Genomic DNA, 17796 nt, shown 5'->3' with positions numbered 1-17796 from the left:
CGGCAAACTTCACACTTCTGAACAACAAAAGACTCTGGCCACCTTTTCTGATTAGCTCTGACCCTTTTGGCCCCCCTTTGGGGGAAATTCCATTTTCAAGTGGGCGGGGCCGGTTGGTTCTCTCTTGCGGAGGTGGTGGCGACCGGCGGCCTTTGATGTTGCCGGGCGGCGCGGCCTTTGTGTGCCCAAATATGGTAGTGTCGGCACCGCTCACCACAAAGAGAGGGACGTGTCACGTGGAATGTTTCGGGCGCTTGTGTCTCTCCTCACTAAAGGCCCCGTGATTGACAAACGACGTTTGCTGAATGAAATATAATTGGGGACTAATCTGTGCGATGATTGTATTACGACTGGGGGGGGGGGGGGGGCTGTTGTTTGAATCGAGTTGCACGTTAATTGTCCATGAACCCGACCTAGCGGTCGGGCATGCCTAATTAGCTGTGCATGATTATACAATGTGCTGATTGGAATCATTTCAGCTAATCACTCATCTTTATTTCTGATGAACGATGAGAGCGGTTGGTGAGGAATAATTGCGAAGATAAAATCTTGAATTTGAGAATGCTTCAGATGAATCTGGACATGTGCATAAAGGGTAGATGGCAACACTGAGCAATTTCTAAAACAGTTAAAATCATGGAAGAATAAGAACATTGTACACAAACCACGAATTATAATGAACGCCGTCTGTTTCACATACGCTATTGCACATGGGAGGTTCTTGTGAGGTATTTTGCAGAAGAAGAAGTCCCTGGACTTTGCCAGATGTTGAAACTTTTTTCACCCTTTCAGAAAACTGGGCCTCTCCGTTCCTCTCCGTACAGAAGCAACTGTGCAGTGTGAAATTTTGACTTGAAGATATACGGACTCATTAGTTGTATTGCGCATCCCTAAGTGAAGATCATTGGACAGTGATGATAAGTCACGTGTGAGAGTTAAGAGCCATTTAAGATAATGACCATGTTTCTTAGTAATCCGTATTTCACATGGCACCAGGGTTGGCATCCTTTTGGGAAACTACATATACAACTTTATACGGAAAAACATCACATGTTCTGAACTTACGAAATAAATATGAATTTGTGGAGTGAAGTGATTTTTTTTCTGTTCATAAATATTTTTTTTTGTTTTTGCTTTGGGGAGAAGCTTTGTTTTCCTCTCCCCATAATTTCATCTAAGCATCTTCAACTTTCAAGTTCATAACTACACGAGTGTTGTTCATTTTGACCACAGAATAAATAATCCCCGCACATTATTAATTGAATCAAGAAATTGAAATCGAAGAGACACGTACACAAAAAGGCAAGGGGAAAACTCCCGCTGTCCATGGTACACTGAAGGCCCCGGGCGATGTTCTTCAGTGCCTTTTCTCATTTTTTTTACTTCTCTTAAACGTGTTGTCATCAAAGGACCGCCGCCTTGGCTAATCTTTCTCGTACAATAACTTAGCCTCCGGCTGGCCGGTCATATTTTTGATCGTCAAGTCGGTAATAGGTGAACCGGTAAAAACTCAGTGACGTAATCGAGTCCAACCTTTTAATTAGCCCTCAGAGATGGCGCACGTGCAGCCTCATGAATATTAATACTATGCTAATTGTGCAATATTGCTTTGGATTTGGAACCAGCGACTCTGGAACACGCAAGCATAGCAGTGTTCTACCAACTACGTTTTCGATTCTAGTAATATTAGAGGCAGGGAACCAGGCTTGCGATAATTGAGTTATTTTCGGGTCCCAAATTATAATTCCATAACTTTATTTTCGTTCGATGTCTTATGCAAAAGTGAATAACCCTTTCACTGCTAGAAAATAGCATTTAAAAAAAAGAAAGTATTTTTGTTTCGGGGTGATACTCAAAAATAGCACAGTAAAAAAAGTAAAGTCTGTCACGAGCCAATGTGGCCCATCAGGCCGGCGTTTATCTCCAGTTTCAGTAGCATGAAACGACTGAGAATATTTCTATTCCCCCTGGATGGGATGCTAGTCCATCGCAGGTACGTTACTCCCCAGCTAATGTCGGTACCCATTTATGGTCCTGGGTGGAGAGAGACAAGTGGGGATGAAGTTGCTTGCCCAAGGACACAACATATGGCCAGCAGCTGGATTCGAACCACGACCCTCTGATCATTAGTCACAAACCCTAACCACTAGGCCACACTCCCCCAAAATAGCACAGACGGTACATCATTCACATTTTGCATTACATTAATTTTGTTTTCAAAATGTGTTATTCATTTACCGACTTGCCTGTCGTCCGGCCGGTCATCCGACCTTACCGCCCAGCCGACCGTACCGACCGGTCAACCGACCGTACCCGACCGGCCAACCAATGCGCCCGGCCGGCAACACAGCCTTCAACCAACTACACAACCGACCGAGCATAGAAAAATGGCCAACAGACCGAAATATACATATGTGGGTCAACGGGGGAAAAACCAAAATAGCGTAAAATACAAAACTGACCATTTAATTTTTGAAAATTGGAGATAGAGTGACAGCTTTCAACGAACTGACTAAAATGCCGAGGAAAAAATGTTGCAACCTGACACCACTTCCGCGATTGTGTACAAAGTCTATGGGAGAGTCAAGAACATTTTCTAATTATTTCCTGACAAAATTGGAAATGTCTCTCAGTCCCAGATTCATGTCTTATCATCATTTTTGCATTTAATGACCTCCATTGAGATGACATATGAAGAAAAAACTGGCGTCCGGTTGCAACGTTTTTCCCAATGCCAATATTATTAAAAATGTGCATTTTTAACAACCCAGTTTTTACCTTTTAACATTTAACTTGTCAACTCCTATCAAAACAGGCTATTCAAAATGGAACCACAGCATTGCAAACAGATAACTGATATGTGCTAAAATGTCCAAGTTGACATGGACGGGCCAAAAATTACGTTTTCAATAAAATGTTAAATTCAAAATCAGCTACTCAGAAGACGTTCTTTAAGACAGAAAGTTCATAAGCTCTTGCTAACTTGGAACACAAACTTTGTAGAAACGAATTGTTTCCATGTTACTTACGAATCAATGTGTGTTTTTTTTTTAGCGAGGGGGCAGGGGTAGTGATGGTGAGAAAGTCAAGCAAAATTTGAACTTCCTCCCGGACTCTGAAAACTAGGCCACTGTCCCCTGGTCCACTTCTCTGAGTCCGGTCTTAATAACTCAGCCGCGACAAAGCCATTTGGTCATCGCCTCGCCGATGAAATTTGTCGCGGTCGGCGTGTGAGATCTAGCGCCTCGCCTGGTGACGCGGCCAGCCGGAAGAAAATTTTTAAAAGCTGGGGGGACGACACCGAAAATGAACCCATTACCCTCGATGCATAATTCTGGCGCGCTTAGTAGGTTTTTCTCCCCTTTTTGAACTAAAGGCCTGGATGTCGAGGGAAGTGGTGGTGATAAGAAATTTAAGATGATATTTATATTAATGATGTAGTAGTAGGTGTACATGTATAAGGGGGGGGGGGGGGTTGAGGAAAATACACTTTTGAAAAAGAATTGTGGTGAGAATGATGCCGGTATAGGTGATGCCTCTGATGATGTGGTGAGGAGTGCGACATTGGTGATAATTTTTGGTGAACCCTAACTCTCTAGGCCCTTTCAAAAGGAACCATCCTCAATCCTGCAAAAATCCTCCAATTACACCTTGTAAAAATTGGATTCAGCCTCAATCCTCCAAAATCATCTGTTATCTTGAATTTATTCAGTGGAGGGGTGACCACTGCCTCAATCCTTCAAAATCCTCCAACAATCGCTGTTAATGGCTCGAGGCAGTGCAGATGATATTCAGAAGCAGCGCGGATGATACCGAGCATAATGCAGGGCTCAATTATGCATGACTGAACATAAGGGTACAGCCTACAAACAAACTCGACACAATGCATCCTCCAAAATCAACCAACTCTTTATTTTTGCCATTCAGCCTCAATCCTCCAAAATCCCTGAAAACCCAACTGGAGGATTTTTTTTGGAGGATTTGAGGAGAGTTACGGTTGTTAAATGTTAAACAGCGTTGGTTAAACTTGTAACAAGGGTTGAAATGTGAATGTGGAGATGATAAATTTTGAGGGAAAAAAAGTGAAGTTCTTGACATATTTCACGTTACTTTGTAAGCGTACATCATCCTAGGTACTGCAAATGAAATCTGTCGTGGGCTGGGCATATGAGCCCATTTTTTATTAAATGCTGCAAAAAACTGAAAGGCAATTCTGATAAATTTGCTGGCAAAGAATGCTTTCATTTATTACTATCGTCTGTCAAGTACGAAGGTGGCAAATATAATTTTACACCCTTGCAATTTACACGCATTACGTTAGTCTTAAAAAAATCTGGAAACAATGTCTCAAACAAATTGTCTCCTATATGTAAGTTGGTAGCACGTACGATGACCATTGCACACATCACTGTTTTGTACAGGGTGTGTCTCCCCCCCCCCCCCCAAAAAAAACCACCCTAAAAGCACCGTCTTTGTCACAGCTTTTAAAATATATATCAGAAATATTGATACCGTTATTTGAAAAGTATAGTTCGTCAGCTTTTCAGCAACCAAAAACATCTTTCCAATCGGAACAGCATTTATTGAGTTACGGCTTATTCAAAAAATGTCGCTTCTTAATTTTGTCCACCGTCTTAATTGTCATTTATTAGGAATGTAATGAATTTGGGTGAGGGTAGTTTTACTCTCTTTAATTTTTCTAATCTTTTTTTTCTTTATTTGGTTCTTTTTTATGTTAATTTTTTGGTAACAATGGTCATTTCCTCTTTTTGGAAGAAATGGTAGTCCCGAAAAAGACTATTTTGTTTTATTTCTTAGATGTTTACTGTTCTGTTCTGCCCTCTACTTGGTTGTTTCATGGATGCAAGTTTGGGCCTTGTTCTCATTGCAGCAGTCAAACATCGGATGCCGTGGACAAAATGAAAAAGGAATGTCTTTGTTTAATTAGCCACAACCCAACAAGTCTTGAACCGATTGAAGTTATGTTTTCAGTACATTCAAGCTAACAAATTTAGGTTTACGGACAAATCAAAACAAATTTGACTTATGCTTCATAAAGCTGTAAAAAAAAGGCACTTTGAGTGTTTTTTTTTGAGAGACACCCTGTACATTAAAAAACAAAAAATAAAGAAACATGAACTGTTATTTACACGCATATGGTTGAACATTTTTGGCTGCTCAATAACAGCATATAAAATGACATTAAACAAGAATAATATCAACCATACTTGGGAATTTTCTGCATGTGCAGGGGTTTTGAACTACTACTGACTTTCCGAAAATTACTGCTGTTACCTAATTTGCTTTCTGAAGAATTTTGCTTTTGGTTTTGCAAAATACTGTAGCTACCTATGCCACAAACTGTTTGGATACATTCTCCAAAGTATACATTTATGCTTCGCAGCATTAAAAACAGTATCCACATCTTCTCAACTCACAGATGGACAGGAGTTGCATATACATATATCACAAATATTGCTCATGTTGTAACACTTTTGTACATTTTACATCTTCCCAAGAACAGAATTCCTTTACATTTTCATGACAAGACTCAAGACCAGTACAACATTTGTCAGTTATATGAGCGCAAGTACTGTCAGCGACTGAACAGACATATTTGTCAGTTGGCAAGATCTCCATTCCTGTAGATTGGAGGGGAAACAAAACGAAACAACATTTATCATACAAAATGTATAAAGGCAGCGAGTTTGAACTATACACTCAACCAAAAAAGAAAGTCCCCCTTAATACTTTTTTGTCCAACTCAAAAACTACTGGGCACATCTTGCTCAAATTGCGACTGATCAGTACAGAAATTCCGTAGCAATCTAGCCATATACTCTTTGTTTGGCCCAAAACAGTGATAATGTGTACAAAACTATGCACTTTATGACAAATGGTACCGAAAAAACAGTTGCACTTTCGTATACGTGAAGGCGAGTGTGAACCACAGCTTGCACGTATACAAAAGTACAACTGTTTTCGGTATCATTTGTCATAAATTGCATGTACTTGACTCTAAATCTGCCCTACATCCCATTTCATCTGACCTGAAATGCCCACTATCCACTGGGTATGGTACCGCCTACTCTAGTCCAGAGGGAGTGCAGCTTTGCTGGCACCTCCAGGCTGCAGCTGTTTGGTCTCGATGGTCTTGAGCAGCGAGGTGCTGAGGTCTTCCATGGAGACAGGACGCAGCGACTCCTCTGCTGATTGAGCTTCACCTTCATCGCTACGGGTAATAAGCAAGAAAAAAAATTAAAAATTCAGCCAGCACTGTGTGACCCGTGCCCTATTTCGTGAAGTAGCTAAGCGGAAAATGTTGTTTGCTAATCAAATGTTTGTGCTAAGCAACAGCCAGCGGAGAACCAGTAACAGAGGTGTACATGGCAATGTTGGTTTAGCTGGTAACCTGTTTTTGCTTAGCAAATATGTTCTGTGCTTAGCGAATTTCTGGGTTAAGCAGCTCCAGGAAACAGGGCCTTGCAATCAGCGTGTTCACTCCTTGGGATTTTTCCCAAGATCTTGGGAATTTAGGCCAGGGCTTGGGAATGTTTCGCTGAGCCTTGGGATTTTTTTTCGTACTATTGAGAGCACACTTAAGTACGGATTGCACATGAGCAACATGTTAATTGCACTTCGTGGGCCCCATTTGCATAAAAATAGGGTCTGTGCTGCTATTTTGATACATAATGCTGATATTTTGGGAAATCTTGGGAATTTTTCTGCGGTCATCTTGGGATTTTCAAATTTGATGAGTGGCCACGGTGCTTGCAACCAAAATCTTTCCAGGTCACACTCGGTTGCGGTTAATCTTAGCCAGCCAAAGTCAACTTTGTGTTCTTGAGCAAGATACTTTACGACAATTTATTTTTCCTGGATCCAAAAGTAAAACTGGTACCTTGTGATAGCAGTAGTGTTGTATACTACTATCCCTTTAACTGGTTCTCAGCTTATATGAGCCGAGCACATTAATCTGCAAAGGTACACTTTCTACCAATGGGGTCTATGAGAGTCGGCCTCTGTGCTACAGGAGCCAGAGCTGGAGCCATAGTTTCAGCAATGACACCTGATTTCTAAAGATGTAGTACTGAGGGGGCGGGGCAATAGGGGGTGGGGAGATTCTGTGCATAAACTTGACCCCTGACCTGTTAAGTCCTGATTGGTTCTTCATGTAGTCCCTCATTGTGTAGATGCAAGCATTGCGGCACATCTCCCGCAGGTCGCTACCGGAGAATCCGTCTGTCTGATCGGCAATCTCCAATAGATTGACGGTGTCTGCAAGCTACACATCGGAAAACCAAAAAATGAGATATCGTGCGGTAATGTACCATAAATTGTTACAACACTATATGGTTGCAGTGGTCTGTGTTCCCATAGCGATTGTGTGGAATGCAATAGAACACTGCATTAAAAAATAATAATAATACTAATAATGGGAATTTATAAAGCGCACGTATCCACCATTATTGGTGTTCAAGGCGCTACATCATTATTACTCTGCTCATTGGGACACTGAAACATTCCGGGAGTATACAGCTGGATGCTGCCATTTCGGCGCAAAGCAGCTACAATCAATCACAACAACCATCTCTGCTCTCACAGGTACCCATTTACTCCTGGGTAGGGAGAAGCAATGCGTGACAAAGTACCTTGCCCAAGGGCACACGCACAACAACCCCAGGCTGAACTGAACTGGAACCCACAACCTGCAGAATTACCCACAGACCACAAATTCAATGCTCCAGATCATGAGGCCATGGCACTCCAATGACATGGAAGCCTAACAACGAATGGAAGTAAATATGGTAAATGTAGTTTACCAACCTTTTCGGTGCGTAGAATTATTTTCAATATGCTCTCTCGTTCCCTCTGTCCCTGAAAGAAAAAAAAAAAAATAACAGCGTTGCTGTTGAAACCCCTCAGCCAGAGTCAAGTTATCATCCGGAAACCATTAACCTTTAACTCAACATGGTGACCTTGACCTTTGACCTTTGACCCCAGAACCAGTCCCAACATGCCTGTACCGATGGAAAACCCCCTACCGAAGTTAGACACCAACATTTCATTTCTAACTCAAGTTATCATTCGGAACCATATACATTTAACTCACCAAGGTGACCTTGACCTTTGACCTTTTGACCCCAAAACCAATCCCAGCTTGCCTGTACCCAAGGGCAACCCACTACCAAAGTTAGACACCAAAATCTCATTTCTAACTCAAGTTATCATCCGGAAACCATTTAAATTTAACTCACCACGGTGACCTTGACCTTTGACCTTTTGACCCCCAAACCAATCCCAACTTGCCTACTCCCAAGGGCAACCCCCTACGAAAGTTAGACATCAAAATCTCATTTCTAACTCAAGTTATCATCCGGAAACCATTTACCTTTAACTCACCATGCTGACCTTCACCTTTGACCTTTTGACCCCAAAACCAATCCCAACTTGCCTACTCCCAAGGGTAACCCTCTACCAAAGTTAGACACCAAAATATCATTTCTAACTCAAGTTATCATCCCGAAACTATGTACCTTTAACTCACCACGGTAACCTTGACCTTTGACCTTTTGACCCCAAAACCATTCCCAACCTGCCTACTCTCAAGGGCAACCCCCAACCAAAGTTAGACATCAAAATCTCATTTCTAACCTAAGTTATCATCCGGAAACCATTTTCCTTTAACTCACCATGGTGACCTTGACCTTTGACCTTTTGACCCCCAAACCAATCCCAACTTGCCCACCCCCAAGGGCAACCCTCTACCAAAGTTAGACACCAAAATACCATTTCTAACTCAAGTTATCATCCGGAAACCATTTACCTTTAACTCACCATGGTGACCTTGACCTTTGACCTTTTGACCCCCAAACCAATCCCAACTTGCCTACTCCCAAGGGCAACCCTCTACCAAAGTTAGCCACCAAAATATCATTTCTAGCTCAAGTTATCATCCGGAAACCATTTACCTTTAACTCACCACGGTGACCTTGACCTTTGACCTTTTGACCTCAAAACCAATCCCAACTTGCCTACTCCCAAGGGCAACCCCCTACCGAAGTTACAACCCCAAACAACATTTCTAACTCAAGTTATCATCCGGAAACCAAGCTACCCGGACGGACGGACGGACGGACGGACGGACAGACATACATACATCCGGACGGACGGACGCCCTAGGCGATGACAATACCCCTCGAGCCTCTCGGCTGAGGGGTAAAAAACGATGTACATGTATGATGGTGATGTACATGTATGATGGACAACTGTACGTTGATAGCCACCTGAAGCAATTTGTGCGGTACCAGACAAGACAAGACAATCAAATAATGCAAAAAATGACTCTCAGACTGTGCATACTTACAGGCAGGCCAATGTGAAATGTTGTAGGCATTCTTCTTAGAATTGCCGGGTCGACATCTCGGGGTCTGTTTGTGGCGCCCATTAGGATCACCTGGTGAAAAAATACGAGCCAGGATATCAAAAAATTGTTATAATAATATCATGAGTCATGTGATGCCAAATGTATTTTTTTAATAGTCATATATGTAGAAACTACATGACTGATTGGGCTGAAATATAGTACATATATCGACAATAAAATTTCATAGCTCAAAATTGAACAGATGTCATGATGACATCATCATTTGATGCTGAAATTGATTTTTGAAAAGAGGAAGTATGAACATTCTTTATAAGATATCTAACAAATAGCAACACGCTCAATTCCAATTTCCATTTGGAATAACTATGAATTCACTCAGACTATTTCAGGAACCAGCAGGCTTAATCTGTGAAAAATGCCAAATACTTCTGAGCAAAATGTACAAAAAATGTACCTCCAAAATAATAATGCGGTGCTTATATGACGCTATACCAATGGCCTCAAAAACACTTCACAATTATTAAGCCTGTTAATCAGCCCATGACACCAGTTTCTGCAGCAGCTCGAAATCAGCACATTCTTCACAGGTACTCATTTATACTCCTGGGTAGAACCAGGCAATTGTAGTAAAATGTCTTGCCCAAGAACACAAGCACCATGTTCCCCGCCAGGGTTCAAACCCACGTACCACGGCATGCAAGGCAAACACCGGAACCACTGGACCACAGCGTTCCAATGGTTACAAAATAAAGCTTGAGAACAAATAAACGGGACCATGCAAAACAGTCCATGCTACGAAAATCAACCTTACGTCACAGTTGTTGTCAGTGATCAGCCCGTCCCACATTGTCATGAACTGTGCCTTCATCATGGCCGTTGCCTCGTGATCGTGGCTGGCCCGTGACCTCAAGAAGGAATCGATCTCGTCGATGAAGATGATGGCTGGTTGCAACTTGACTGCCTGGGAAGTGAGAAACGAATATGGTACAATGAGGAGGAACCAAACTAAGACTAGACAAAGACTTGACTTTGGACACGGGGATAGCCAACACCAGTGGCGTAGCCAGGAATTTTTCAGTGGGGGGGCGCTGGAACATTTCATGGGGGGGCGTTATGCAGGGGCGTCAATCGCTTCTCAAAAGTGGGGGGGGGGGGGGGCGGACATACCTTGATCAGAACTGATGCGAAGCGCAAAGCCCTCATGGCGTGGGGTTCGGGGCCCGAAAAATTTGATTCTAGATGTTCTGTGGTGTGATCTGAAGCAATTTCTTACCACTTTCCTCCATGCTTTAACTAATATTTTCTTAGCAAAAGATAATTATTTGAACATCGTTTTCGAGGTTGAACATTTTGGATTCTAAATGCTCTGTGGTGCTATCTGAGGCAATTTCTGACCACTTTAACCAATATTTTCTAAGCAAAAGATACATTGTAGTACATAATAGGGCCCTGTAAATGAGACACGAGTTCAAAAATCTGGGGGGGGGACATTTGATAGTGTGTTGGGGGGGGACATGTCCCCTGTCCCCCCCCCCCCCCCCCCCCCGGATTGACGCCCATGGCGTCATGTAGATCAATGATAATTTTTTTAGAAACTCAAAATCTCAGTGGGGGGGAGGGGGGGGGGGCGACTGGGGGGGGCGACAAGGTTTCATGGGGGGCTGTTGCCCCCACGCCCCCCCCCCCCCCCCCCCCCCCCCTGTGGCTACGCCACTGCCAACACCCGCAAAGCTTTTGAGAGTGGATTAGTGGCTAAGTGTATGTGTAGTGACAATTCCTCCTCCCCATCGTCCCATCAGCCTCATTCTAACGCACTCGGACCCATGGACCACAGTGCCCATATTTACATGTGTAAAGTAAGTTATTCATAAGATGCAATTTTAGTTGGGGTGATGTTAATTCAATATTGGGTTTTGCCCTTACCGACATATTTTTAAAATTCCATCTTATATGAATAGTTTTGGTTGCGGTACCCGCTGCTATATCAGATTCGAGCCATCCAGCTGACCCCGGCAAGCTCGGTGGTCGAGTGGTAAGAAAGTCTGCACTAGTAAGCAGGAGGTGGTGGGTTCGAGTCCCACCCGAGTGATTTTTTTTCTCACAATCACTCGGGTAATCACTAGGGCAAAACCTAATATTGAAATAATGTTACAATCAACTATCTTGCAGAATGCAGGAGGATAGAGCCAAGCCACTAAAAGACGTCTTGATGTACCGATTTGATGCATGAGTGAACCTTTTGTGCCTTCATTGTTTCTGAATTAAATCAATCATTGCCAGACACTCGGCAGTATTTAAACCCGCCATATCTATCAATGTCAGTCAAGGGACGGTACCTTCATGTTGACAACATTGCCACAGCCTGTCAATTGTCCCAATATGAGCCCAATATACAAAAACTGTCAAAAACTGTCACTTGATAGATTTTGACAGATAGGGTATCTCACTCCATTTTGTGACTGAGAGAGGCAGGGTTTAATGTTCTTCGGTTGATATTTTCCACAGTACAGCCCATACAAACAGTCGATGAGTACAAAGGTGAATGTTTTCTTTACCAGTGAGAAGACGGCCGATGCCAGTTTCTGGGATTCACCGTACCACTTGTCGGTGAGATTTGAGGCCTGGAGGTTGACGAAGCGACAGCCGGCATCCTTGGCTATGACTTTGGCTAACATGGTCTTACCGCAGCCAGGCGGGCCATACAGCAACACACCTGACAATGAAAGCAGCATTTGATTCAGATAAAATAACTCTATGGGGGGGGGGGGGGGGGGGGGGGGGGGGGGGGGAGGTGGAGGGAGGGGGCAATGCACATGGTTTTTCCTTTGAAGGGAACCTCATGAGCGTAAATGATCACTTGCCCAGATTCGTTCATCGAAGAGGGGTTTGCTACAGTTATTTTCAGCTGTCAATGCTCAGTATACATAATATGTGACTAGTTCTGTCAAAAGCAGACGCTTCTGGGCAGAGGTTGAAATTAAGATAGGGCCAAAAAACGCTGAGGGAGTGATTTTTTTCGATTTTCAAATTTTTGCATATTTGTAATCCTGAACATGTCTAAAATATAATATTAAAGTTTGAAACCCTAATTTGAACTTTAAATATAGTATTTTTGATGATTTGTTAAGGTATATCAGTTAAAGAAATTACTGTTTTGTGACGTTCGTGGCCATTTTCTCCGTTTTCTACTTTTCGACACAATGAACTTCAAAATAGCATAACTCTGCCCAGGAATGACCGATTTCAAAAACTAAACCACCTATTAAAAAGAAAAAGAACATGTCTTAACAATATGCAAAAATCTCATTTTGACCTTTTGCCCAGAAAAGTCGGATTTTGACAGAACAGGTCACATATGTCCGGGCCAAAGAGATATTAGTTATGGCCACATGTTTGGTGTTGTGGTAAACATTAAAGCAGCATTCTACTGTCCTGGAAAAAAATGTTTCTCATCTAGTAAAATAGTAAAATCTATCACGAGCCAATATGGCCCATCGGGCCGGCGTTTATCTCCGGTTTCCTTGGTATGAAATGACCGAGAATATTTCTATTCCCCCTGGAAGTCCATTGCAGGTTACTCCCCAGCTCAAGACTGTTCATACTTCACACAAAAGCAAGTGCAAAGTGAAATTCATGTCGTCAACAATGGTGGACGGGCCTTGAAAGTATTGTTGACCTCACAAATTTCAGTTCGCTTTCGCTTTCTTGTGAAGTTTGAACCGGGCTTCATGCCGGTACCCATTTATACCTCTGGGTGGAGAGAGGCAAGTGGGGGTAAAGTGGCTTGCCCAAGGACACAATGGCCAAAGACTGACACTGTAGTTGTTTGGTCAAGCTTCCACACTGCTAAAACACATACAAATTATCTTTTACATCTAAAGGTAACTTGAGTATTTGTGCATTAACGCCACTACACCATGACCAATTCAAGGTCAAAACAACACAGGTAGTCTCCACTCAAGACGCCACAGACACATTACCAACCTTTTGGAGGTTGCAGGAGGACCGAGTCCTTGAAGAGATGTTTCTTCTTCATGGGTAGTAGGATGGTCTCTTTGATCTCCCGACAGATGGTCTCCAGGCCCCCGATATCGGCCCAGGTGATGGACAGGGTCAGGGGGTCGACCAGCTGGGCCGCTATGCTCATCTCGTAGTCGCTGAGCTTGACGCCTTTGACTCCGATGCTCTTCATCAACTTCTGGGCCTGTTGAGGAAAGAGGAGATTCAAGAGTTGAAGTCGAGTCCTACAGATCACAAGTCCATCACGAACAACCCAGTCTCAAGCCACGTTGAAAGCAGTGTTCAACCAGTTCAAGCTTGGATTATTTTGACAAGAACGTAACGAGGCGCGGGATTTATTTTCACTCGACCTCAAGCCAGGTGGGTTGAAGCCATCACCCTCGGGTAGCACACTCATATTCTGGCCTCGCTTGTTGCGATTGGGTCGCTGGCTGATAAACACGCAGGGAGCGAGGCTTGAAATATCTGATATTTCCAGCCTTGCTTCCTGCATGTTTATCTGTCATCCGTTCTGAATACCACAAAACCTTTGAGACCCAAATTTATGGATAAAATTGCCGGTTTTGTCAATCACAAGTCAATTAGGCCACAAGTAGAAGGAGATGAAAAATGACAAAAGGATACCTTTGTTACACTTCATTCATAAAAAGCTTGTGACTTGACTTGAAACGTCGAGTGTCATAGCCAAGCGGTTAAGAACACCGGACTCAAGCTCTGGTGTTTCTGATCAGCAGAGCGTGGGTTCGAGTCCTGGTCTTGACACTTGTGTCCTAAAGCAAGACACTCAACCATTATTGCTTCGTCCTTCGGATGGGACGTAAAGCCGTAGGTCCCGCGTGCTGTGTAATGCATGTAAAAGATTCCAGTTAACACTTATTGCTAAGAGAAGGAGTTTGCCTCAGTGTTTCTGGCAGTGCGTTTATCTTCAGCCATGAAGTCTGCATTTGTAAGGAATAAGGAAGAACTCGCTGACTTGTAATTGACTTGTGAAGACTTGTAGTGACTTGTGATCAGTGATCTGAAGAAAAACAAATAACCAAAGTCCTTTTTTTGTTACCTGTTCTTGAGCTTCCTGTTTTTGTTTCCGTGTCGGATCCATGGCCTTGACAATCCACCTGACTCCATAGTAAGTCGAGACGCCGAGCACGGCCAGACGAAAGACCAGGCCGAAGATTTCACTCTTTGACAGGCTCAGTTTGACCGAACGCACTGATTCCTCCCCACCGGGCATTGCAGAAGGCGAATTCTTGATGCTGGTGGTTGAAAATTTCTTCTTCTCTTTTTTGGAATACTTCTGCAAGAAGATGGTGTCAGGATAACAACATCTTAGTAAATGGAGTGGTAAGGATCGAGGCAAGCTATGAATGGCATCTCTCGTAAAACTACAAAAAGTTGGATTTTTTGTAACAAACCGATGTAGCAATACCTACTGCAAACTTGGCATTATAGCAAACAACATTTACTCACTAATATTTAAGAAGCAAGTAGAAATGTGTGATTTTGTAACTTTTATATCAGTTAATTTACGTAACGTTGGGCCTAAAAATTGAATTACGTATATTGTTGATGTACCCTAACGTGGCGCGGCCCCAAACGTGGCGCACTTTGATTTTTCGCCTGTAGCGCCTAGCTAGAGCAAAAGTTTTAACTGAAATTTCACAGAAAGTGACATTTCATCAAGTTCCAAACACTCCCGTTCATAAATCGCGAGTTTATTTACCCGTTACAAAGTTAGAAGATAAACTTATTTTGGCGTGATTTTCCGATTTTATTTTCAAGTGCAAAGTGAACACTTTGAAAATGCCCCGAAAAAATAAGAAAATAATTTTCTGACAAACATCTGGCTGGGTATGTAAGTAGAGATAATAATGATTCATCAGAATTTATCAAGTTAACAGAAATTCTTAAATGTTAATTTGGAATTTTCCGAGATTTATTTCAGTGCGCCACGTTAGGGAACACTCCGCGAATTTGTGCCCAATTTCCGGACGCCACCGTTTTTGAATTTTGGATTAAATTTTATGAAACCAAAATTGGTCACAGAGGTTAAATAGCACGCATTAATAAGGTAAAGGTACCAGTATGTTACTGCATGAATTTGAGGTTTGTCAACAAAGAGGTTTGGCAACACTACACGAGGAAAGTTGGGTATATAAGCTTCGAAGTGCGCCACCTTAGGGAACACGACTATATGTATAAAGCTGAGAATATTTCATTACTGTTTACTGCTGCTCTGCAGAAATATCCCTTTTCTGAATAACTTAAATAATAATACTACATTTGCACTTCGTTCAGTATTTTTTTTTTAGATAGCTCCATACACATAAATATGCAAGTCATGACAAGATCATTTTTAAGTCCCTTAAATTTAAAATAAATTTAGATGAAGCAAAATGACCTCTTTTTGTGTAGGCAGTGGCTATTGTTACGGCAGCCGTAACGCATTTCCCATTTTCTATCGTTACGGTAGACTGCAACCTGGCAACTTTTATAAAAAAACATGACAAGAAAATATAAAATTAGAAGGAAAAAAGTGAATTTGAACTTTATGAAATTCGGACTTTATTTCCCTTTTAAAAAAAATCCTCCAAAGCCTCAGGTTAGAAAAGGAAAAAAAATTGAGTGCAAAACTGAGATTCGAACCCGCAACCTCGCGGTGCAAAATCCTACCCTCTATCGGCTGAGCTGGCGCACTGCTCGACAAAACGTGGGGAAACAAATAATTATATACCTGCGTGCGTATCAAAAAAATATCGTAGAGGGCGCTAAACAACGAGTGCCGTAACGATAGCCACTTCGTTTTGTGTATCCTTTACATTTTTGACCCAAAACTGCTGGTGTGTGCAAATACCTTCCTGATCAATGAGCACGATTCCTTTGTCAAGATGAGTTTCTTTCATATTATTTTTTCCTACTAATTTACAAATTTGCTCAAAGGACACACAATTGCGCAAGGACGCGCGGGGAATTCCCATTTCTCCGATCCGAGTGACATAATGCAAAAAAAATCATTCCCAATCACCAAAGTAAATGCTACACATTTCCTGCTATATTTTAATCTACATGCTAGTCAAAGCTTTAGAAAAGTAGCATTGAAAGTCTTCATCTTCGTTTCCGAAATAATCAGAAAATTGTTTTCCTAGTGGCAGGCCTAGAATTATGATTTTTTTGGTCGATATTCAACTTACCAAAATTTCTCCTTTTCAAGTTTTCTCCTTTTCACAAGTGTGGTTGCTTAACACAAATGGTCACGAGAGGGCGCTTCAATCAATTGGGCTAAAGAAATCGCGCATTCTGGCTCCTGTGATTGCGAAATAACGACTCGCTTGTAGAAGCGAGTTTCGATTACATATCGATGGAATCGATAAAGTAGATTTCAAGCTAAATATTATATTTGAAACAGTAATTGTCCAGAATTTAATCTTTACATGCAGTGAAATTAATTTCATTTTACATCGACTTACCTGTTTGGGGAATAAATTGGTATTTCATTTGAATTTATGAATGTTCACATCGTACAAAGTAATCGATTTTTTTATTATATTAGAATCGACATTGAGGTTCTCGATTGGGCGCTAATCAAGAGCAACGGGTGTCGGACGCTTCGCCCCATTTCCACGTCGCCCCATGTCACTTCGCCCCTAACCACTTCGCCCCATCCCCACTTCGCCCCATCCCCACATCGCCCCATCTCCGCTTCGCCCCATCCCCACTTCGCCCCATCCCCGCTTCGCCCCATCCCCACTTCGCCCCATCCCCACTTCGCCCCATGTAGTATAAAAAAGGGAAGGCTAGGGGTGCAGACCAAATAAACTGCCAAAGACCCCAGATAATGAATGCTCCCAATTCTAGAAACTCAGGAAAAATACAAACTCTCTGATGAGGTGCTCGAGACACAGATGAGAGAAATGATGGCTTAAATAAAATCATCAGCCGCTGGATTCAAAAGAATCCCGTAGGTATGGGTCAGTGAGTTCAAAGGAACTCACTGCCTTGAGGAAAATGTTCCGTCAAAATTTGTCTGATATGTGAGACTTACAACTTCATTGATGAGATTGGTTCCTCCAAGAGTGAAATTAGGATGTCAAAGGTATTGTCTTTCTCAGATAAGTGGGAGACGGGTTGGTATAGCCGGGTTGGGAACAAAGTTGGATCTTTTACTTCAAGCTTTTTTCTCGGTAGGGGAGAGCCTAGCTTGAGAGGTTGGTTATGAATTGTTCATTTGGTGATGGGTTAATTCTTTCCGTTGGTTAGCAATTAGTGAATCTATTGAAATAGTTTTTTTTTAAGCCAAAAAAATAGATGAGATTTTTTTTTTACATGTAACGGCTGGGGCGAAGTGGGGATGGGGCGAAGTGGGGATGGGGCGAAGTGGGGATGGGGCGATG

At 42.4% G+C, this 17796-nt stretch overlaps 1 protein-coding gene across 2 annotated transcripts; it reads right to left on the bottom strand.

Moving 5' to 3' along the window:
- Positions 1-4217: 4217 nt before the first annotated feature.
- LOC119732048 (ATPase family AAA domain-containing protein 1-like) lies at positions 4218-16685 on the bottom strand. 2 transcript variants are annotated; one of them, XM_038205415.1, is made up of 10 exons: positions 16597-16685; positions 14466-14702; positions 13373-13592; positions 11944-12101; positions 10200-10349; positions 9368-9457; positions 7828-7878; positions 7149-7285; positions 6051-6232; positions 4218-5649 (listed from the first exon to the last, which is right to left on the bottom strand). In XM_038205415.1, the coding sequence occupies exons 2-9, from the start codon at positions 14637-14639 to the stop codon at positions 6091-6093; spliced, it is 1122 nt and encodes a 373-aa protein (XP_038061343.1). In that variant the 5' UTR covers positions 14640-14702; positions 16597-16685; the 3' UTR covers positions 4218-5649; positions 6051-6090. The 2 variants fall into 2 exon arrangements, with proteins under 2 accessions (XP_038061343.1, XP_038061342.1); XM_038205414.1 differs by having other exon boundaries at positions 4218-5642.
- Positions 16686-17796: the final 1111 nt, after the last annotated feature.

The sequence above is a fragment of the Patiria miniata genome, unplaced genomic scaffold (assembly GCF_015706575.1).
Source record: "Patiria miniata isolate m_02_andy unplaced genomic scaffold, ASM1570657v1 HiC_scaffold_24, whole genome shotgun sequence".
In the NCBI taxonomy this organism is placed as follows: domain Eukaryota; kingdom Metazoa; phylum Echinodermata; class Asteroidea; order Valvatida; family Asterinidae; genus Patiria; species Patiria miniata.
The sequence above is the reverse complement of the archived record's forward strand: the minus strand, read 5'-3'. Positions and strand labels throughout refer to the sequence as shown.